Genomic DNA, 24,538 nt, shown 5'->3' with positions numbered 1-24,538 from the left:
CTAAGTTAAGCTAAGAATGAAGCCTATATCTCGGCCTTAAATATTTAAATACACTAAGGAACTTTTCAAATTTGTCACAACCTGCAGTGTTCCACATACTGTACTTCCATTTTCTTGCCTAGATCCCTTCAGTGAGCGTATTGACAGTTGTGTGAGACAAAATGGCATTGCCCTCTTTCCTTTGGCAAGGTATATGAGACTGTGCTTCTGCACCAACAATTAATTATATCTCTCTGTCTTCAGTCACAAGAAACAACACCATAGAAAAAGTGTCCACACAATACAAGCACATATTGCCATTAAGATGATGTTCCCTATTTGTCAAGACATTTCTGACACCCCTCATGCACTACCAAATATAGAAAAGTAATTCAGCAATTTTCTAGTAGTCTGGGCCCTTATGAAGTTATTTGTTGACTAAGCAAAATCACCTTCTCAAATTGCCACTTTCAAAACCTATCCATTTACCTAAGTTCAGTTCCAGACTTGAAACGTTTTGTAATTGCATTATTTGTATAATTAAATTCAAAAGCAACAAGATACCAGCCCTGCAGACTTTGATCCCATAGACCCCACCTGTTTTGAGTCCTCCCATATCCCATCTCACTACAGCTTTATAAAGGAAATCCTCCAACATCGTGTACCTTGTCTCGTTTTATTTTTCCTTTCTCAAGAGGGACTACTGAGGCTTTGCAGCATTGCTTAAGTTGCTTAGCAATCATCTACAGTATGTGAGTACACTGTATATTCTTATGTCTTTGCTTTACTGAGAATTTGGCAGATCTTAGATTACCATCACCTTCTAGACTGCTGGAAGTGTGTTTTTTTAATTGCCTTTTTTACTACAGTGATCCATACATATTAAGTGATGCTGATACAGTATGTCTAGCATTATATGACAAGAAGGACAATACAGCAATGGGGGTCAATGCTATGTTCAGTTAAAGCTGGGATAGATGCATCAATTATTGAGACTCATTGCCAAAACCCACTTGTAAAAATGCCTGGGTCACCCCTTCCACTCCCAGCAACGGCATGCTGCATACAGTCAGTGGCGGTTTTAGGCATGGGCGACGGGCAGCGCCGGGCGCATTTTTCATGACACGTGGGGGGCGGCACACGAACTTGGAGGGGAAAAAAAAATCATCTGTGCCGCTAAGCGGTTTTCTATTATCTATGATACCTCGCCCCCTGCTGCTGAAGGAGCCGCACAGAAGCTGAGCGAGCGGACAGGAGAGGGGATGAGGGGCAGTGGGGGGTTGGGAGGGAGGAGGCGCAGAGTACAGTTCACCTCTGACCTCTCCCAAATGAAGCGGACAAGGAGGGGGGCTAAACTATGTCAGTGACACCTGACTTTCTTACAAATAACGCACATTTCATTCAAAATATTTTAAACACAGACCAATAATTGGCACATTTTTATTTATTTATTTAATTGTGTGAAATGGCTAATAAAAATAGGTAATAAAAAACCGATTATGATGTGGATGTGAATTGGTTTAGTCTTGACTTCTGGTCGTGAGTGACAGCGTTGGGGGATGATGGGAAATCTGTTGATTGCCGATTACTTAGTAAACACTAGTGATGGGAAGTTCGGATCATTTTACTGACTCGGATCTTTGAGTCTCGTTCAGCAAAATGAACAAATCATTTTTCGAGTCATTTCGTTCAATTCTGTTTCCGGCTCAGACTGCATAGGTTAAGCTTATGGGGCTGTCACGTGATGAACGAGCATCAAACCCAAGACTCGAGATGAACTAATCAATTCTGTTTCCGCTCAGACTGAGTTGGTTGCTTATGGGGCTGTCACGTGATGAATGAACGACTCGAAAACCCAAGACTCAAACGGGTGAATCAATTCCAATACAGAAACTATAGGAAGTTGCGCAAATGCATGCGCCGACTGAACGAATCACTCCCACAGACGCACTCGTTCTTTCCCGAAGTCACATTAAAGATTCGTTCAAAATGAACGAATCGTTCAAGAACGACCCATCACTAGTAAACACAGCGATGGAGAGAAAAAGGCCAAAGCTGTCAGGTGCCCAATTTAGGAAAAAAAGAAAAGATGATGAGGAGAAACGGGCAAAAGATAAAGGTATGCAACAATATTCTCTCTGTATGATTAAGGTATTCATGTCATTGTGTTAATTAGTGGTATAACGTTAACTCTTACTTTGTTAGCCTCCTTGCTTATGATGCATGCTATGCTTACCTTGCTAAAAAAAAAAACACAGTAAAAGCCTAATATACAAACCATCACAGAAATTCTAATGGTTTCTATTAAATACCATTGTGAACCATTAACTTTTTTTCCAGTGAGACTATTACAAAATTCCTTATTGTAGTGTTTTTTGGACACTTTTCCAATAGGATTTACCATCCCACCCATAAAATCCATCATATACCAGCAGACACTGTTATACTTACCATTAAAACCAATACAATTCCCATTATAACCATTAAATCCATTACATTTTCTGTTATTTTTGGGCAGGGTTCTATTGTTTTTTCAGCAGTGTATACAACACGAGATCTAATTAAATTTAACCACAAAATTATGCTTTGCAACAAAACTGTTGCAAGTACAGTTATTATTTATTTCCATTGTTTGTGTTGGCTACTGTAAATAGCCATTGTAATTTACATATGTGTAGATAGTGTAAAAGACAAACATTTTCCATTTGCTATAACTCTGTTATGTGACAAAGCATATAATTTGAGGCAGTAAATTAACCAAGGAGCTAATTGTTCCTCCCTTAGATTAGATTATATTGTATACATGTTAGGGCATGTTTATTTAAATTTGCAATTTTTAAGAGTAATATTGTAGCCAACAGTCTTTTGATGTCAAATTTCAACTGTGTCCTGTTTTAGGGCACTTCTAAAATATTTTGGAGCATCCTCTGCCACTTGTCAGGATGAGCCACCTACTAATGAATGTGGAAGCTGTTTTGAAACAAAAAAGGCTTGAGGTCCACAAAGCCACTTCTCATATGAATCACATGATGAGCCTTTCAGTGATGCCCTTAGGAAGTTGGAGATTGGATTCTTCAATGTTGTTCTTGATGCAGCCCTGTCAGCCATCGCGGAGAGATTTACCACATTGGAAAATGTGGAAAACAAATTTGGGGTTTTGACAAATTTCCCTAGTCTTGCAGATGAGGAGCTGGCAGAGCAGTGCAATGCACTAGGTACCACACTGCACTCGAAGGGCATTCTGATTTGGACAGTAGAGAGCTTTTGCAGGAAGTCAAGAACTTCCCTCACCTGCCATCAAAAACCATGAGCCTCCTTGAGCTTATCACTTTCATGCACGATAAGGATCTATCTGAGATCTACCCCAACTTTTGGACTGCTCTCAGGATTTCACTTACCTTGCCAGTGACTGTGGCTCAAGCAGAGAGGAGCTTTTCCAAACTGAAGTTAATCAAGACATACCTGAGGTCAACCATGTCTCAGGAACGGCTCACTGGCCTTGCTGTCATAAGCATTAATCATTCAGTAGGGGAGCATAGCTCATATGATGCCATTATTGACTTTGCATCTAGAAAGGCCAGAAATGTCAGATTTTAGTTTCAGTTTGTGTTTTCTCTTCTGCAGTGAAATAATTTAATTTTCTTTAGTGTGATTTATTCTATATTTATTTGTATATTATTCTTAATAATTTAAAATATTTTTCTTAAATAATATTGGTTTGTACAGAGTATAATTAAGTTATGAGCAGTTTATTTATTTATTTATTTTTTGCAAAAATTGGTCTGTTACGGAATGATGGAATTACTACAATAAAACGTGTGGTGTGTACAAAATGTGTAGTTTTGTCATGTTATTTTTTTTTGGGGCACGGGAGGAGTCTCCAGGGAGCAATTTAATGTAGAACCGCCACTGCATACAGTTCATAAACTTTCATGAATATTGGGAGGCTTAAATACATACCCCGGGACTCCAACGTGCACACAATGGTGGTCAGTTAACCTTAGCCTTAGGTCAAGTGCTGTTTATTTTGTATAGCTATATAAGGCCCTCTAGCCACACATTGGCATAGGGAAAATACAAAATATCTTTTTATTACTGTTATTTAATTAATTATTATTGTTACTACTACTACTACTACTACTAATAAAAATTTAATTAAATAAATTAATTAATTAATACATACTGTAATATAATTCTTTTGGCTGCTCCTGTTAGGGTTTGCCTCAGTGGATCATCTTCTTTCATATCTTTCTGTTTTCTGCATCTTGTTCTGTTATTATTATTATTATTATTATTATTATTGTTATTACTACTACTACTATACATGTGCATAGTTGTGGCTTGAGACCTTATGTACAAGTTTACACTTAGTTATGTTTGCATTATGTTTTAATGCTCTATTGTATATTATAGTTGCTGAAGAAAGTTAATTTTTGCTGTGGATCAATAAAGTAATATCTATCTATCTATCTATCTATCTATCTATCTATCCTGTAGTTAGCTGAGTCTTTTTAGTTGACAGTGCAGCTATGGTCCAAAAGTAATTAATGAATGTCAAACACCTAATGTTAATAGATTTGTACAACAGCTATTATGTTACATTTTATTTTCTTCAGAATGGCTCTGGCTCCTCTGATTCTCCTGGCAGGACTTGTGCTCCTCGGCCATGCTCGTGATGACTGCCTTCAAGGTAACAAGACATGAACTGTGTCTACTGTTAGACTGTTATAGCACATCAGTTTTCTAACATGGTCAGCACTGTACTGTGTCTTGTGGTAGCAGTATTTACATAAACCACATGAAAAATTAATTTATTTGCCATGTGAGCTTCACTTTATCCGAAAAAGCCTCAATTCATTTGGGTACAAAAATATGTAGAGGTGAACAATGATGTCAGTTTTGGGGATTTTTGCACCATTCCTCAGAAAAATCCTCAGGATTGATGTGTGTTGGCATCTTTGTAAAGTAATTGTACCTGAATTATATTTGAGTGACATCTGTTCTTTACTATTTGAATGTCTTTATTACAGCTGGGTTCACTTATTAAAGAAAACAAAACTCCATCCAGTCAGTTATCCGTTTCCAGACCTGCTTAATCTGATAGCCTGCTTAGATTCAGATGGGTCATAGCATAGCTTGTCAGAGCGAAGGTTTAATCGACAACAGCAAAGGACAGTTAATCGAAAGCCAAGGAAAACATGTACAAAAAGCATCAGACATTCGGCTCGTACAGAACAGTAGATTTTAAAATTATGAGGTTTTTAACTCAGTTTTCATTCATGACTCCCAGTGAGTCACTTAATTTGGCTATTTTCTAATTGCAGACAAAATACAGCAACAATGTTTAATTCAAAACAAAAACATACATAGGGCCAAGAAAAGTATTTGTTCCCTTCCCGATTTCATTTTTTTTTAATTGCTGAGTTTTGACATTTAGTCTGTTTGGCATCCAATAACTTTGTTTTTGTTCATTCAATAAATGACAATACATCATTTAAGAAATGATATAAGTAAAAATAACATTTTTTCATTCAGAGGAAAATAGGAAGGAGAAAAAATGTATTCACAACATTGTATATGGTAAATTCTGTAGACTAGATTATTGTTATTCAGAGCAGCCAAAAAATGCAGCATATACAAGTAGGTGGTTCAGTGATTTGCACTGTTGCTTCACTTCCCCACAGTCCTTGACAGCAACAGCAATATTCAGAAAGGGATCCTAAAATTAACTAACTGCTCACTGTCTCAATCTGTGCTTCACTTTGTCTCTCTTTCTTCCAGCTACAAATGTTGCCCTGCGAGGTAAGGCAACCCTATCCCAACTGCACGTAGGGGTATTGGGAGCCATGTCTACAGCGGTCAATGCCATTGATGGAAACCGTGACTCTGACTATAATCACGGCTCCTGTGCTTGCACAAATGTTCACAACACTCCCTGGTGGCGTGTAGACCTGTTAGCAAATCATAAAATCAACATGGTGGTCATCACCAATCGAGGTGACTGCTGTCCTGAACGGATCGATGGAGCGGAGATCCGCATTGGTAACTCCCTGGAGAATGAAGGCAACAACAATGCCAGGTAACTGAATTACTGGATATCTGAACACTAGAAAGTCATTGGTTAAGTTCCCGTCTTTTGGTGATTTTAATATTTTTCTGTATCTGAAACTCTGCCCAAAGGAGGTTCTCTGTCTACTGTGTAGACATTAAGCTTTTATGTACAGGACAGGAGGGGGTTAAAGATGTTCCAGATTAAACCATCCAAAATACTTTGAAGCATGATAGATTCCAAACACACGTAGATCTCTTCTAATCTTTCCTCACACACTTTGCTGTGTGTGTCTGGGTAGAAAGTTGTCTGGCTAGTGATAAACAAGAACAACCAAAAACATGACTGGGTGTATCCAGCAAGTGGCACATGCTCCCTGAGAATGCGTTCTTTTGAAATTGTAGTCATACTTGAGACATTACATCTTTCCCAATAACCACAGTTGAGATATTAAGACAAGAAAATGGTATAAAAGTAAGGATATATTTAACTTTTAGTATTCAAATGTTGTGTTAACCTCTAATAACAAAACACTGAGGAAGCCTACAGGACAATACAATAACATTACGATATTTCAGTGGGATCTTCAACAATTGCCTGCCCATTTTCAGAGAAACTGGAGGCATGGTCATTTGAGGTGCAAAATTAAATCTGTATTACCACAGCAAACAGGATCAGTGGATGGTAAGGAAGGCATTTTGTTAAAATTTGACTCTGCTTACAGTGATTCTGTACTTACAGTCTGCTTATCAGTGATTTAATGGAATTGGCTGGTTTGTGGTGTGATGGGAGACCACAACAAAAATTGAAATTTTGTATTCACATTATTGTTCATGCAATTTAAAATACAGAGTTTTAAGACTTTCATTGCACCGGGCCAAAACCACAAAACAAAACACATTACTCCAAAACAGCTGAATGGTTCTTCATGAAATTTTACATTTATTTTACAGTTAACAGAACGTAATTTCTAGAGTTTATGTAGTTTAAAAGGTTCGTCATGAATAGGGGTTCAACAGAGAGAACAACAGAGTTCATATACCCTTTCAACTATTTAATTATCCAGTTTATTCGTGTGAGATTATACTTCTGTTTGTAAAACAACAATAAACCAAGAAATAGAAAAAGAGGGCAACTGAGGATGGCATTTCTAACTATACTGTTTTCTGATGGTAGATTTTTACTCAAGACCATTTTATGATGAGGCACTTATACCTTTAGGCTTTAAATTATCTTTATAACATTACTGAATACCTCTTCAGGTGCTGTCTCCTGTAATAATATGCAACAATGTCTGTGACACCAACAGACTATAGATGTATCTTATAGCCTGTGGATTCAATTACTCAACAAGTCATTGTTTATTAATGTATGATTTAACATCTCTTCATGAAACCACACTAAACTTAGTAATACAAAGAAGTAGCATTAACTGTTCCAACCTAGCAAGGAATTACCTAATTTATGGACCCCAATTATACACAAAAAGAAGAAATTCTCAACTCGTAAGAGCAGTGAAATTAGTAGAGAGGTAGTGTACTGTACATGACAGAAGGGCCGCTAGGAGCTTAGCCAGCAATGACAAAAGGGTCAACATTTAAAAAACACATAAATATTATATATCCACAATGAAAATACACACTTTGTAATAGATATGGCTGTGAACCAGCAATAATTTAATATTAGCTACAACTCAGTGATTCTGAGGGTATGGATCTGCGCTGGCAACTGGAAGGTTGCCGGTTCGAATCCCGTAAATGCCAGAAGTGACTCTACTCCATTGAGCCCTTGAGCAAGGCCCTTAACCTGCAATTACACCCCCTGGGTATGACATTAATCTGTATCCAGCCCCGCAAGCAGGCCATCCATCTTACAGGAAAACTTGGGGGTTGGTGGCAGGATTGGCACTCTAGCCACCATACAACACCTAACCTGTTACACTCGGGTCCCAATCTGGGTGGTTTTTCATGTGGTGAGTGCAATATTGCGCTGTATCAGTACATAGTCCCAACCTCTCTCTCTCTTAGTAATTCCAGTAAGAAAGCCAAATATGACATATGGATAGAAATAGAAAGTACTCCAATATTTATCTGGTAGACGCCACAGACATCAAGATCTAGAGCTTGGCAGCGGACACTCCAAAGTTAAGAGCAAGATAACAAAGAATCAGATCTATCTGAACCAAAAAAATGATCTTCATTTTGGTGAATGCATATTTGGGCACTAGGGCGGACTTTCATGATATGATGGAACTTGAGTAAATTGTCACGTGTGAACTTTTTATCTTTGTTTCAGATGTGCGACTATCACTTCCATTCCATCAGGGGTTTCAACAAGCTATAACTGCCATGGGATGGAAGGGCGCTATGTCAACGTGGTCATTCCTGGAAAAACCCAGTACCTAACGCTCTGTGAGGTGGAAGTCTATGGCATTCCAGTAGATCAGCACTGTTAGCTGGAAAAGCTAAGAAAATTATATTTAATGAAGAATATTGTTAATGAGTTCAAAATATGTTTATAAACTGGAAGCAGACACAAAGATCACTGGGCCAGTCCTGAATATGCCTCTAATACTAATTGTTTTTCATTGTATTCTCTCCTCTCATTTATTTTTCTGATTTTAATGACTTCTGTAGACCAATTAACAGAAACATAAAACTTAAGTTAAATCCCAATGACATGCAGTAAATTTAGTATACTATTATTGGTATTATTTGACACAACTGAATAAAATGACGTTTGAGATTAGTCTTTTAGACCTTTGTATGGTATAGACACCCAGATTTGCATTCTGAAAATTGGTACCTGCTCCTAATTTTAAAATGATGTTATTATTGCCCTTTACAGAGGTAGTTATTTTTATATTAATCTCTTTCATGTCTTAATATTCATTCATCCTCAAGTAGGATTTTTTCAGGTAATAAGATAGTATAGTATAATGATTGAATAGAGATTTTACAGGTTTAAACTCAACATTTTGCTCAACATTAGATGTTTAAAGAACTTAGTAAATGGGAAAGCTCTTCATTTGCTAGATACTGTTATAGCAACATATGATTTTTTGGATGTTCATTACAGGTAACCCCAAATAGCAGACCATATTTCTTTTTACTGATTTGTATGGGAAATTCTTGAAAGTTGTTTGTCAGAAGATGGCCCATGAAGAATGAGTTTTGAAATTTATTAATTTAATTTTCACTTTGGCCACATGTTCACAGCTCAGTCAAAGGCAGTACTAACATTTATTTTCTAAATTACAGCTTTTATCAAAAGAAGGATAAAGATGCTTGCTTCATTATTAAAGGTTTTAGTAATTTCATTGTGTACACTCAATGGAAAGAAATGATATACATTATTGTTTTTCTAAACATTTTTATCAAACTTTTTCTATCAAAATATACTTATACCACAATATTTAAATCCACTATGTTTTTATGTGACCATTTTATTCTTTTTGATGTCTGACATTTTATGTACCCAAATTTAAAAAGTCATCCTTAAAATAATAAGTTGTTAAACTTTGATTTCTTGGATATTTTAGAACCTCGACTTGAGCAGTTTGCTTGTGGGCCACTTTTACTTTTCATGGGGAGGCTGGAGCGACAATGAGTGACTGCCTATGCAGAGTTAAAACACATACATACACTCACACACACACATTATGGCCCAGATTTAACATCACCAATTTACCTAATCTGCATGTTTCTAGACTTTGAGAGTAAAGCAGAGTGCCCTGAAGGAAGCCATGTGGATATGAGGAGAACATGCAATCTCTCTTCTGGGAACACCTGAGACATGAATCCAGGTCTCCTTGTTGCAAGGCAACATCACTATCAATCTGCCCCCATTTTATCCATCCATCCATCCTCTTCCACTTATCCGAGATCGGGTTGCGGGGGCAGCAGCTTGAGCAGAAAGTGCCAGACTTCCCTCTCCTCTGCCACTTCTTCTAGCTCTTCCGGGGGAATCCCGAGGCGTTCCCAGACCAGCCGGGAGACATAGTCCCTACAGCGTGTCCTGGGCCTTCCCCGGGGCCTCCTCCCAGTTGGACGTGCCCGGAACACCTTACCAGGGAGGCGTCCAGGAGGCATCCTTATCAGATGCCCGAGCCACCTCACCTGACTCCTCTCGATGCGGAGGAGTAGCGGATCTACTCTGAGCCCCTCCCGGATGACTGAGCTTCTCACCCTATCTTTAAGGGAAAGCCCTGACACCCTGCGGAGGAAACTCATTTCAGCCGCTTGTATTCGCGATCTTGTTCTTTCGGTCACTACCCATAGCTTATAACCATAGGTGAGGGTAGGAATATAGATCGACTGGTAATTTGAGAGCTTTGCCTTTGCCTCCTTGAGAGCTTTGCCTTTGCCTCCTTGAGAGCTTTGCCTTTGCCTCCTCTTTCACCACAACAGACTGATGCAGAACCCGCATCACTGCGAACGCCGCACAGATTCGCTTGTTGATCTCACGCTCCATTCTTCCCTCACTTGTGAACAAGACCCCGAGATACTTGAACTTCTCTATTTGGGGCTGGATCTCGCCACCAACCCTGAGAGGTCACTCCACCCTTTTTCGGCTTAGGACCATGGTCTCGGATTTGGAGATTCTGATTCCCATCCCAGCCGCTTCACACTCAGCTGTGAACTGATCCAGAGAGAGCTGAAGATAACAGCCTGATGAAGCAAACAGGACAACATCATCTGCAAAAAGCAGTGACCCAATCCTGAGTTCATCAAACTGGACCCCCTCAACGCCCTGGTTGCGCCTAGAAATTCAGTGCATAAAAGTTATGAACAGAATCGGTGACAAAGGGCAGCCCTGGCGGAGTCCAACTCTCACTGGAAACGGGTTTGACTTACTGCCGGCAATGTGGACCAAGCTCTGACACCGGTTGTACAAGGACTGAACAGCCCTTATCAGTCCTTCTTCAGCTTGACGGCACCCCTCACCACCAACGGGTTCGGGGATTGCTGCCACGACAGTTACCGACCATCTTACGGCCACATCTCTGGTCAGCCGCCTCAAGAACTGAACTGGTGATCAGTTGACAGCTCCGCCCTTCTCTTCACCCGAGTGTCCAGGACATGTGGCCGCAAGTCCTATGACATGACCACAAAGTCGATCATCGAACTGAGGCCTAGGGTGTCCTGGTGCCAAGTGCACATATGAACACCCCTATGCTTAAACATGGTGTTCGTTATAGACAATCCATGATGAGCACAGAAGTCCAATAAAAAAAACATTCCTCCCAATCACGCACTTCCAGGTCTCACTGTCATTGCCCACGTGAGCATTGAAGTCTCCCAGTAGAACGAGGGAGTCCCAAGAAGGTAAAGGGGTTTGCGTGTCCCAATAATCCTAGGAGCTCTATTGTCCAGGGCTTTATGCCCCTGGTAGGGTCACCCAAAGCAAACTGGTCCTTGAAGATGGATGAGACAAAGAGTGGTTCATCAAACCGCCTATGAAGAATAAAAATTTTGGACGCCATTTTCCCTCGCCCGGACGCGGGTCACCAGGGCACCCCTCTGGAGCCAGGCCTGGAGGTGGGGCTTGATGGCGAGTGCCTGGTGGCCGGGCCTGCACCCATGGGGCTCGGCTGGGCACAGCCCGAAGAGGTAACGTGGGTCCCCCTTCCCATGGGCTCACCACCTATGGGAGGAGCCAAAGAGGTTGGGTGGTGGCCGAAGGCTGGGACCTTGGCGGTCGTCAGCTACAGAAGCTTGTTCTTGGGACGTGGAATGTCACCCCCATTTTATATATAGTTAAAATAAAAGTTCTTGCAAACTTAAATAATTCAGACAATATTGTTTTTGAGTGTGATTTATTTCACTTGATGGAGACTCTGATTCTGGAAAACTCTAAAGTTCCTTTGTTATGTTACACTGAATGTCAGAAATATCTGAAAATCTTTGTCTTTTCATGACAGTTTTTATTTTTGGGAGAGTCTGAAACCACAAGTCAGGAAAGGATAAGGTTTGAGGTTGACCCCTGACTCTGATGACTCATCTATTCTGCACGTAATAGATGCTCCCTGAGAAATGGCTCTTTTATAATACTTATACCTAAGTATAAACACCACATACTTTTACTTACCACACATACATTACTTACTAATCTGCACCAGCCAAAATTCTTTGGAGACCAGGCACGGCTAATCACCTACCTATTGTAATATCACCCCTATGGTGAAGTATGGTGGTGGCAGCATCATTCAATGGGGTCACTACTCAGCAGCCAGGACAAGGAGACTGGTCAGAATTGAGGAAAGGATGGATGCAGTCAAATATAGAGAGGTCCTTGTAGAAAAACCTGCTCCAGAGTGCACTCAGTTTCAGACTGGGGCAACGGTTTACATTTCAGCATGACAATAATCTGAAGCAACCAGCTAATATGACACTGTAGTGGCTTAGGCACAAGTTTCTGACTGTCATTGAGTGGCCCAACCAAAGCCCAGACCTAAATGCTATAGAACATCTGTGCAGAAACCTAAAGATGGTAGTTTACAGACACTTCCCATCCACTCTAAAGGAACTTGAGAGAATCTGCCAGGAAAAATGGGACAAACTGCCCAAATCCAGGTTTCAATGCTTAGAGAGAATTCCTCTAGAAGACAAAAAACTGGAATTGCCAAAGGGGCTCTTAAAAAGTACAGAATTAAGAGTCTGAATACTTCTATGATACAGTAAGTGATTTCAGTTTTGGATTTTTAATTAAAGTGCAAACCGTTCTGAAAAAATGTTTTAACTTTGTTCTTATGGGTTATTGAGTGTAGCTCAAGTGAAATCTGCAACACAGTAATGTCTGCAGAAAGTGAATGGGTCTGAATATCTTTTTCTAATGTACTGTATAAATTCTAAAAGTGAAATAAAACATTTTTTTGAAATTTTTATACTATTGCAAAGAATTTGTTTTAAAAAAACACCTTTCAAAAGGTATGAACACCCACAATAAGAAAATACTTTACAATCTGCTTGTGTGCCGGGCACTGAAGGAAGTTCAAAGAGTCCAACACTGCTGATTATTATCATGAATAATCTGAAAGTAACCAAAGAAAACAAAGCAGTGCATTGTAAAGACATGCATTTGGAATCCATAAAAGCAGGTGAAATGATTATATGTGTCAATTGAGCCCTTAGCAAGCATTTAATATTGATTAATTAAATATTTGTCATTGTTATCATATTTGAACAAAACGTAACCTGTTTTTCAGAGTAACTTATCATGTGAGTCTACCAGAGATACACCAAATGGTAAATAAACCATGGTGGATAAAAGTCAAATCTTGACTCTAGTCACACAACTGCTCATGCTCTGTCAGGTTAAATGGCGTTCATGAGTGAACAGCCTTAGTCAGGTCCAGCCACACATTCTCAGTTGGGTTGAGATCTGGTCTTAGACATGGCCACTCCAGGACATTAATATTGAGGTTTTTAAGCATTTCCTGTGTAGTTTTGGCCTTATGCATCTAGTTGTTGTCTTTCTGCAACAAATCTACTCAAAAGGTGCAGGTTTCTTACAGATTGCATTGCATTTTCCTTCAGGATTTTCCTGCATCCATTTTACCCTCACAAGTCTTCCAGGACCTGATGCAGAAAGGCATCCCCACAGCATGATTGTACTATCATTATGTGTAGTGTTCTCTGATGGCAAAGAGCTCAGGTTTGATCTCATCAAACCACAGAACCTTCTTCCATCTGACACCAGAATCTCCTATGTGCCTTCTGTGTGTTTGTTCTCTTTGCTGAGAAGTGCTCACTTCACTGTCCAGTTCACATTGTTATGAATAGGTGTAATAACACACTTCAGAGGTCTTTCTGCATTATAGTTATAGTTTCTCCAGTGCACTAAAATGTGATAATCTTAGTTGACTGCTCTCACTTGGGATATGGTGGGCTCCTTTACTTCAGTTGGCTTATTGTAAATATCTGAGGAGCATGTTAACTCCGCCAAATCCTTGGTGTACACACAGGCATAGATTAAACAGAATATGCAGACACTATGCCAGACTCTATAGTTTACCATTGTTATACAATACAATACAACTTATTTTTGTAGTGGTCTTCACTGAGCACAGGCACAGAACATTATGAACAATTCTCACTGAAAATACAAGTGCAGATTATAGTAACTACTAAACACAGAACTGGATTCATTAAAACACACAAGGAAAAAAGTAGAATTGATTAAATATAAGTGGAAACCAACAATATCTGTCCATTAATTAACCGATGAACTATGGCAAATTGACAATGGCAGAGATTAAAGTCATACAAGAGAAAGACAAAAATAAAGTCACAGTCCAGGAGACCTTGGCCAACTGGCCATCTACTTCCTCCTGCGTTTTCTATAATGGAGTCTGTGCTGGCTTCACAATCTGATGAGAAAATCTTTTCATTTTGTTATGTCAGTGTACTGGTAGATAAATGTTTCAGTAAAAACCAGGAGATGCACATAAAAACCAAAACCAAAACAAAAATATCTAAATGGAAAATAAAATCAAAGCCCAATAGAAGAGACAATAATCGTGGTCGAGAGAAGAAGTGGGTCAAAAACGAAAGTCCACACGAGAATAGAACACAAAGAAAAGCTAAGCAAAGAAATGCAGTTGAGATGGATTGGACACTAGGGGATTGTTCTAGGCTTGCACTCTATGCTTGCTGTGATAGGCTCCAGCTGCCCTATAATCATGCTCATGGGGCTTAGAAAATGGATGGATGGCTAGAAATCTACAAATAATTTAGACAACTTTGTAGATATTTGTTCTCCCTTTGATATTAAAGACTTTTTCTGTTATTTAATGTAAATAAAAGCCAAAAAATGTGTTGCTGTCATCAAGGATTTGATTATCATTATTTCTTTCAATCAGGTTCGTATTTGGAGGATGTGTTGTGTTCAAGTTATATTCCGTGTTTGTCAACCGTTGTAAAGATAACAGGTTTCATTCATCGAAGTGTTCACTACCCAAATCGCTACTCATGAATCTAAGATGTTTAACAGGCATTCCCTGTATTAAGTTGTGGATTTGCCTGCGAATATTTAGCGTTAGCGTGTCTATGAACTTATTTTAAACTTTCCCAGTCCTGCGAAGTCAGTTCACGTGAGCCGATCAGAGTACATGTAAGTAAGTTTCTCTTGCACTTTTGCTGAGTTTGCGCCAAACACTATTCTATCCATGACCATCTCATCTTCGTTTGCATAAGCACAGTCCTTCACCAGCAATTTTAACTCCGCTACAAAGTGCTGAAAAGTCTCGTTTATACCCTGCGTCCTCTCATTAAACTTGTATCTCGCGAATATCGTATTCGTCTTATGCATGACAAACGCCAGTGGCAGCATGTTTATGAACTTAATTTAAAGTTAAGCTTTACACCCTGCTTTCCCATTTGTTTGCATAAGCACAGTCCTTCACCAGCAATTTTAACTCCATTACAGCAATTGTAACTCTGTTACAAAGTGATCAAAAGTCTCGTTTATACCCTGCGTCTTCTCATTAAACTTGTATCTCGTGAATATCGTATTCATTGTAGGCATGACAAACGCCAGCAGCAGCCTGTCTATGAACTTAATTTAAACTTTAGGTTTACACCGTGCTTTGTTTCCGCAGTAGCTGCACTTATGAATATGCTTGTATGAGTCACTCGCTTCATATTCTTTTGCTGCCTTGTCAATTGTGTAATGCGTTTTTGAACAGGTTTCATTCATCGAAGTGATCACTACCCAAATCGGTACTCGTGAATCTAAGATGTTTAACAGGCATTCTCAGTATTAAGTTGTGGATTTGCCTGCGAATATTTAGCGGTAGCGTGTCTATGAACGTAATTTAAACTTAAGCTTTACACATTGCTTTCCTATTGATATGTATACAAAGGCTTGTTCAGCGTCAGAGGGTTTCCGCCGTAGCTGCACTTATGAATATGCTAAGCACAGTCCTTCACCCGCGAATATTTAGCAGCAGCGTGTCTCCCTGACCATCTCATCTTCGTTTGCATAAGCACAGTCCTTCACCCGTGAATATTTAACTTATATGGGCAGGCACTCAATTACGTGGGAGGCGTGATGATGCGGGACGCAACTCCGCCTCACACGGCGACCGAGCTGCAGGCTATGGCCGTATATATGGACGAAAGTAGGTTCCAGTTATGACCGTTATGTGTAGAATTTTGAAATGAAACCTGCCTAACTTTCATAAGTAAGCTGTAAGAAATGAGCCTGCCAAATTTCAGCCTTCTACCTACACGGGAAGTTGGAGAATTAGTGATGAGTCAGTGAGTGAGTGAGTCAGTCAGAGAGTGAGTGCTTTGCCTTTTATTAGTATAGATACACACAATTAATTCTGTCCCTTTCAGATGGTAACATTTGATAATATTTTTCATTAATAAACTTTTACAACCCTTTGAACTCTACATAAAGTAGTCTATAAAGATTTACAACTAACAAATTAGTAATTTGTAAAGATTAAAAGAATACCCATAAAAAGTTTGTTAACAGCAAATTTATAAAATTTACTGTAAATCGCTGACAATGTTCAATTGATGACATTTATAGCTGCTGTATTTGAGAATATATTAACTTTCCATCCATTCTTTATTTATTTATTTGAAAGAAGAAACTTGCTGTACACCTTGTTCGAGCATCTGTTTGAGCACTAAGCACTTTGATGCACTTTATCTTTGCATGTATTCTAATCGGCCAGCTCATCTTCAGACATAACTATTGAAGGGCCCAGGTTCAAAGGAGTATGCGAGTTTCAGACACCCCTGGCTGTCACAGGGGTTTAAACAATTCCTTACAATACTAATACAGCCCATACTGAATAGAATTAATAACTCTTTATTAAATGACATGGTTCCCAGTTTTACCAAAGTGGCTTTTGCAAGACTGTTGTGTCTAACAACATGCTACTTTTAAATACAAATGCGAAACTCTGGCAGGTAAGCTTTACTCTATTTTAAAACTAGTCTCAGCTTCTTTTGGTTTAGAGGGAGCTTTTCTATCAATGTGTATACAGTCATATCACAATTAACAGTATATGAGCCAAACAAAAAGAAAATCAATTAACGTAATACACAGTATAACAAAGACAATTATCAAAATAATTAGATTTAGATCTTTAATGTTCTAAAATAATTACAAAATTTTTAAAAAATCAAACATTTCTTTGAAAAGTTTTATAGCAAATTGTAATCTTCTAGCTAAAATTGCACCTTAGGAAATACAAAATATCAATAAACATTTATAATAACTTTGCCCACTCATTGTTCAGAAACAAGCAGTATGTCCCCTGTACAAATGGGGATTCCGTGCAAAATGTGGCAGAGAGAAGAGTTCACATAGGGGGGCTGTTATCCACAGCAGACCCTGCGCCCCAGGTTCACTACCATTCACTAACAAAACTCTGAATAAAAGAACATTATGAATAGGTATTCTGTAGCATTTCAAGTCAAACAGAGAACGTTACCAATGCTTATGTTTTACATTCCAAGTCAAATGCAAAAGATTATCAGTGCGTATTGTGTAACATTGCAAAACAAATACAATGAAATGCCCTTTAAACATCATGTAATAAAAAATTAGAAAATAATAGGCCCTATTCTACTCTGCTAATTTTTGCAGAATCAACGTCAAAGCTTTTGCAATTGTGAAATGATTATTAACTTTTACAAAATTCACTTAAGAAGCAAGCTCACATTTGATGGACAGGATCTCAAGACTCAACTACAGGATTTCAATTCTTTAAAACAACAGTCTACCCCACCACAGTATACCCTCTTCAAATGTTCTTAACACTCCCCCTCTCCAAAAAAAAAATCATGCCCTTGGGCTCAACAGGTTGGATTTGTACACTAGGCAAACACAAAGTTTTATATGCAAGATGCTATTTTGTAAAATGTTATTACTTTATGGAAGTCTGTTAAAGTGTCTGTCATATGCACAATTTCAGTTGAATGTCTTTAAAGTTTGCACCTTACATGTTCTGTTAAAAAACAGACATCTTTTAGCTTGCAGGACAATTTGAAAGTACCAAGATATCGAATCTGTTTAGAAAAGCCTGCAGGATGAGCAAAACAGCAGAGTTTCATTTTACATTCCATTTTATCTTTCACAAAACTCAGTAAAAATATGCATTTGGGTCAAACAAAGGTGTTACAGAATTTAAATATTTTTAATTTCTTAAAAGCCTACTTTTTGTGTTTTATTATTTTAAAGCTAATTTTTCTTTATTTCACAATTTTTAGCTAAAAATATTATAGATTATTTATTTTAATGTATTTCTCATTCTGTCCATTATTCCAAGGATGCACTTTATTCTGGGAGTATTGTATTGTGAAGCCTGTATTGAAATAGGTTTATATGTTTACAGGTTTGGACAAGTGACTATAATGTATCTATAGAGTATAGTAAAATTCTAACATGCATGTACTAACTAACATCCAACAATTCATATTCCAGGGCCATGATTATTTAGTGTAGTAACAACCTTACCACATATCTGAAAAATCTCAGATAAGATTTATCATGACCATGCAACATCAAATTATATACCATTTGATTACCTTTTCACTCTCAGTATACACTATATATTATATGTGAATTAAGTGGAATGTCTCATACCCGGTCAGTATATCTATTGAAAGGTGTAAAATTGTGCCTTGCCTCTGGCGGCCTTATTTAACATACCTGCCGTGCTACTGGAGGTGACATTCAAAAAACTTTTCCATACAACTTAACTTAACAATTTAAAGTCAGTCAGTCAGCCTGCACCCATGTGCCTCGGCTGGGCACAGCCCGAAGAGGCAACATGGGTCCCCCTTCCCATGGGCTCACCACCTATGGGAGGGGCCAAGGAGGTTGGGTGCAGTGTGAGTTGGGTGGTGGCCGAAGGCGGGGACCTTGGCGGTCCGATCCTCGACTACAGAAGCTGGCTCTTGGGCCGTGGAATGTCACCCCCATTTTATATACTGTATAGTCAAAATAAAAGTTCTTGCAAACTTAAAATAATTCAGACAATATTGTTTTTGAGTGTGATTTATTTTACTTGACGGAGCCTCTGATTCTGGAAAAGTCTTAAGTTCCTTTGTTATGTTACACTGAATGTCAGAAATAGGCTATCCAAAAATCTTTGTCTTTTAATGACAGGCGGGGACCTTGGCGGTCCGAACCTCGGCTACAGAAGCTGGCTCTTGGGACGTGGAATGTCACCTCTCTGAAGGGGAAGGAGCCTGAGCTAGTCTGCGAGGTCAAGAGGTTCCAGCTAGATATATTTGGGCTCACCTCAACACACAGCTTGGACTCTGGAACCAATCTCCTTGAGAGGGGCTGGACTCTCTACCACTCTGGAGTTGCTACCGGTGAGAGGCGCAGAGCGGGTGTGGGCTTACTAATTGCCCCCCAACTTGGAGCCTGTACATTGGGGTTTACCCTGGTGGACGAGAGGGTAGCCTCCCTCCGCCTTCGGGTGGAGGGACGGGTCCTGACTGTTGTTTGTGTGTATGCGACGAACAACAGTTTGGAGTACCCACCCTTTTTGGAGTCCCTGGAGGGGGTGCTAGAGGGCATACCTTCTGGGGACTCCCTCGTACTGCTGGGAGACTTCAGTGCTCACATGGGCAATGACAGTGAAACCTGGAAGGGCATGATTGGGAGGAATGGCCCTCCCGAGCTGAACCCGAGCGGTGTTTTGTTATTTGACTTCTGTGCTCGTCACGGATTGTCCATAATGAACACCATGTTCAAGCATAGGGGTGTTCATATGTGCACTTGGCACCAGGACACCCTAGGCCTCAGTTCGATGATCGACTTTGTGGTCGTGTCGTTGGACTTGCGGCCACATGTCTTGGAAACTTGGGTGAAGAGAGGGGCGGAGCTGTCAACTGATCACCACCTGGTGATGAGTTGGCTTCAATGGTGGGGGAGGATGCCAGTTAGGCCTGGTAGGCCCAAACGTGTTGTGAGGGTCTGCTGGGAACATCTGGCAGAGTCTCCTGTCAGAAGTAGCTTCAACTCCCACCTCTGGCAGAACTTTGACCATGTCCCGAGGGAGGTGGGGGACATTGAGTCCGAATGGGCCATGTCCCATGCCTCTATTGTTGAGGCAGCTGACCAGAGCTGTGGCCGTAAGGTGGTCGGTGCCTGTCGTGGCATCGATCCCCGAACCCGCTGGTGGACGACGGCGGTGAGGGATGCAGTTAAGCTGAAGAAGGAGTCCTACCGGACCCTTTTGTCCTGTGGGATTCTGGACGCAGCTAATAGGTACCGACAGGCCAAGCGGAATGCGGCTTTGGTGGTTGCTGAGGCAAAAACTCGGGCATGGGAGGAGTTTGGAGAGGCCATGAAGAATGACTTTCGGACGGCTTCGAGGAGATTCTGGTCCACCATCCGCCGTCTCAGGAGGGGAAAGCAATGCAGTGTCAACACCGTATATGGTGGTGATGGTGCGCTGCTGACCTCGACTCAGGACGTTGTGGGTCGGTGGGGGGAGTACTTCAAAGACCTCCTCAATCCCACTAACATGCCTCCCAATGAGGAAGCAGAGCCTGGGGACTCGGAGGTGGGCTCCCCCATCTCTGGGGCTGAGGTCACCAAGGTGGTCAAAAAACTCCTTGGTGGCAGGCCCCGGGGGTGGATGAAATACGCCAGGAGTTCATCAAGGCTCTGGATTTTGTAGGGCTGTCTTGGTTGACACGTCTCTGTAACATCTACTTAAGTCAACTACTTATTCATAAACCAGTTTCTTCTTCAATGTTAACAGCAAAGCAAAATATTCTATAGCATGTACATTAATTGGAAAACTGATACATTATTTAAAAGAATAAATATTCCAGATTTTGGACTTGAACGGATTGAAAATGTTAAACTCAACTTTAACAAAGGAATCTGTCCTGGACAAGTTTATATTATGTCAAATAATATACACGTTGTAGATGTGCAAGCATTGGAGCAGTGTGGTTACGGCTTTGCCCTTTTAATTCTGCATTTGTCGGTTCTGTTGCATACAATACGAGAGCGTAGAGGTGCAGTTTGTCTCAGAAAGGCGTTTATTTCTGAACCACCAATCCCGCCAGACATTCGCCCTCTAACCCCAAACACTTTACGGCCAACCAGAACACACTGTCGTAAAATGTACATATTGCAAACATAACATTTCCCCCTCCCCCACCAAATACAGTGACTCCCAGAAAAACATAACATAAGGCTTGAACTTTCAGAAGTAATTGAAATTGTACAGAAGTCGTTTTTTCTCTTTTTGTGTGCTTCTTCCAAAACCCAAATGTCATTCTAAAGTCTGCTTAACTGTGAAAATCAGTAAGGAAATCTTTGAATCTGGCTGGCCGAGTTCTGACGCATTCAGGTCTGGAGATGGTTTCAGTCAGAAGTTGCAACACCTCAGGATCCTCAGTCTGCATAAGATCCGATGATCTTGCAGTTGAATCGAGCCACTCTGCTGTAAAACCTGAAGAGTCACAGCTTGGTACTGGTGGTGCAGGTACCTTGCGGAGGCGGCTTGCATGCCATCGGGAACCATCAGCCAGACAAAATGTGGCAGGTCCTAGTTGGCTTATTACTTTTAAAGGAGAAGACCAAAAAGATTTCAACTTATGTGGCCTCCAGACCCTGACCCAATCTGTCTGGCATTTTCACCCGGCATGACCTGTCAAAATGTTGCTTCATTTTTTTCTGGCTCTAGGACACCCTGTTGTGTGTATGCATTGCAGTGGGCAAAGCTGGTTGGACACGCAGACGATCCAGTGGAAGCTGAAGTTCATGACCAATCATAAGAGCTGCAAGTGAACTGCCTGTAGTTGAGTGCTGTGTAGCTCTGTAGTGTAGAAGTGTCTGGAGAAGTGCCGAAAGAAATGTGCATCCATCTGCCAAATGTGCTCTAATGCCATTTTTTAAAGTTTTATTTAGACGCTCTACCCCCCTATTGGCCTGAGGGTGGTAGAATGCTGTGCGTTGGTGTTAAATTCCTTTGCTCATCAAAAAGCTTGTAAATTCAACAGAAGTGAATTGTGGACCATTATCTGTTGAAACAGCCACTGGCAACCCCCAGTGAGCAAAAATGGACTCCAAAAACTCGATCACAGCTCTGGTTGTAACTGATCCAACTGAGGCTACTTCTAGAGTGTAGGTCGTATGCCACAATAAGAAAACGCTGATGATGTGGAACGCCATGTAACTCACTGCAGATGTCTAGCTATATGTGTTCCCAAGGCTTAACAGGCCACTGAACTGGCTGCAATGGTGGTGTGGGTGGAGGATCCATTTTACAGCTAACAAGGCAAGCAGGGCATTCCTTGACCAGAGTTTCAATATCAGCATCAATCCCTGGCCTCCATACAAGATTGTGACATCATTGCTTAACACGGAGAATACCCAAATGGCCCTCATATGCCATAGCCAGGACACGTGCTTGGAGAGACCTTGGAACTACTGTGCAGAGACCACGAGCAAGAAAGCTTTCATTCCAGCAAGTGAGTTCATCCTTGACACGATGGAATAGCGTCACCTCAGCTGGTACTTGAGTAGGCCACCCCCGCCTGATAAAAGTACGAAGCTGAGTGAGCACAGGGTCTTGCTCTGAGGCCTGCTGCAGCTCCTGGAGTGACACTGTGGCCTCTAGAGGTGTGTGAAGAAGCTGAACAAGTTCAGACTCAGCAGAATCAGGGCAGGGAGTCATGGCTGGAGGAGCTGAGAACTGAGACAGTAGGTCAGCCACCACATTGTGGTGCCCGGGAGTATACTGGAGTTTAAAATTGTATTGCTGGAGACTCTCTGACCAGCGGTGCAGTCTTAGTGGCCTGTTACCAGAACCAGATATAGAAAGCAGTGCAGTGAGAGCTTTGTGGTCAGTTCTGAGTGTAAATGCACGGCCATACAGATACATGTGCCACCGTTCGCAAGCCCAGATACATGCCAGTGCTTCTTGCTCACTGACTGAGTATTTCTGTTTACCTGGGCTAAGAGCTCTGGAAACAAATGCCACAGGTTCCTCAGTCCCCTCCTGAATCTTAGACAGTACAGCCCCAAGAGCAGCTCCAGATGCATCACAAGTGACAAAGGTGGGACTATTGAGGTCAAAGTGTGCCAGCAGAGGCGGTGAAACAAGCTGAGCCTTTAGTAACTGAAACGCCTCTGTGCAGGCTGGAGTCCATGCCCAGGGAGCATCTTTCTTCAAAAGTTGACGTAAGGGTGCAGTAGTGGAGGAGTATTGCAGCATAAAACGTAGATAGTATGCTGTCAAACCCAAAAATGAAGCAACCTGTGCTACTGATGTGGGCTCTGGAACAACAACAACAACAACAACATTTATTTATATAGCACATTTTCATACAAACAGTAGCTCAAAGTGCTTTACATATTAAAGAATAGAAAAATGAAAGGCACAATTATAAAAACAAAATAAATCAACATTAACATCGAATAAGAGTAAGGTTCAATGGCCAGGGGGGACAGAAAAAACAAAAAAACTCCAGACAGCTGGAGAAAAAATAAAATCTGTAGGGATTCCAGACCATGAGACCACCCAGTCCCCTCTGGGCATTCTACCTAACATAAATGAAACAGTCCTCTTTGGATTTAGGGTTCTCACGGAAGAGCTTGATGATGATGATGGTCACGTAGACTTCTGCCTTTTAATCCGTTCATCATTGTTGGAGCATCATGAAGCTTTAAGTAGGTGGTGGCAAAGAAACCGGAAAAAGAAAGAAAAGAGAGTAGGGGTCAGTACGGATTTTAGAGCCACCATGAATAGATATTATGAGGAAATTGAACATACAGAGTATCAGGATTAAGTTAAATTAAGATTAAATTGAAGTTATAGAAAAACCATGTTAAAGTAATGTGTTTTCAGCAGTGTTTTAAAGTGCTCTACTGTATCAGCCTGGCGAATTCCTATTGGCAGGCTATTCCAGATTTTAGGTGCATAGCAGCAGAAGGCCGCCTCACCACTTCTTTTAAGTTTTGTTCTTGGAATTCTAAGGAGACACTCATTTGAGGATCTGAGGTTACGATTTGGAATATAAAGTGTCAGACATTCCGATATATAAGATGGGGCGAGATTATTTAAGGCTTTATAAACCTCTAGCAAAATACCCGCGCTTCGCAGCGGAGAAGTAGTGTGTTAAAGAAGCAATGAAAAGAAAAGGAAACATTTTGAAAATAACGTAACCTGATTGTCAATGTAATTGTTTTGTCACTGTTGTGAGTGATGAGTGTTGTTGTCATATATATATATATATATATATATATATATATATATATATATATATATATATATATATATTTTTACACACACACATACACATACATATATATATATACACATACATACACACACACATATATACACACAAATACATATATATATATACATACATACACACACACATATATAAACATATATATACATATACATACATATCTACATATATACACACACAGCTATTTCAGTATCAGTGCAATACGCTGTTTGTTAAAATGGATGACTCCCGCTCTTACGTGCAATAACAAATC

General features: G+C 40.3%; 1 protein-coding gene across 1 annotated transcript in view; it reads left to right on the top strand.

The window, feature by feature from the left end:
• The first annotated feature begins 602 nt into the window (after positions 1–602).
• LOC120515523 overlaps positions 603–24,538 on the top strand; it is a 44,816-nt gene continuing 20,880 nt past the window's right edge. Inside the window, exons 1-5 of the mRNA XM_039736583.1 lie at positions 603–731; positions 4,596–4,669; positions 5,761–6,058; positions 8,324–8,482; positions 8,932–8,945. Of these exons, the coding sequence (XP_039592517.1) occupies positions 4,597–4,669; positions 5,761–6,058; positions 8,324–8,482; positions 8,932–8,945 (544 nt within the window). The 5' untranslated portion in view covers positions 603–731; position 4,596. The remainder of the gene's footprint in view (positions 732–4,595; positions 4,670–5,760; positions 6,059–8,323; positions 8,483–8,931; positions 8,946–24,538) is intronic.

The sequence above is a fragment of the Polypterus senegalus genome, chromosome 15 (genome assembly GCF_016835505.1).
Source record: "Polypterus senegalus isolate Bchr_013 chromosome 15, ASM1683550v1, whole genome shotgun sequence".
NCBI classification, from domain to species: domain Eukaryota; kingdom Metazoa; phylum Chordata; class Cladistia; order Polypteriformes; family Polypteridae; genus Polypterus; species Polypterus senegalus.
The sequence above is the reverse complement of the archived record's forward strand: the minus strand, read 5'-3'. Positions and strand labels throughout refer to the sequence as shown.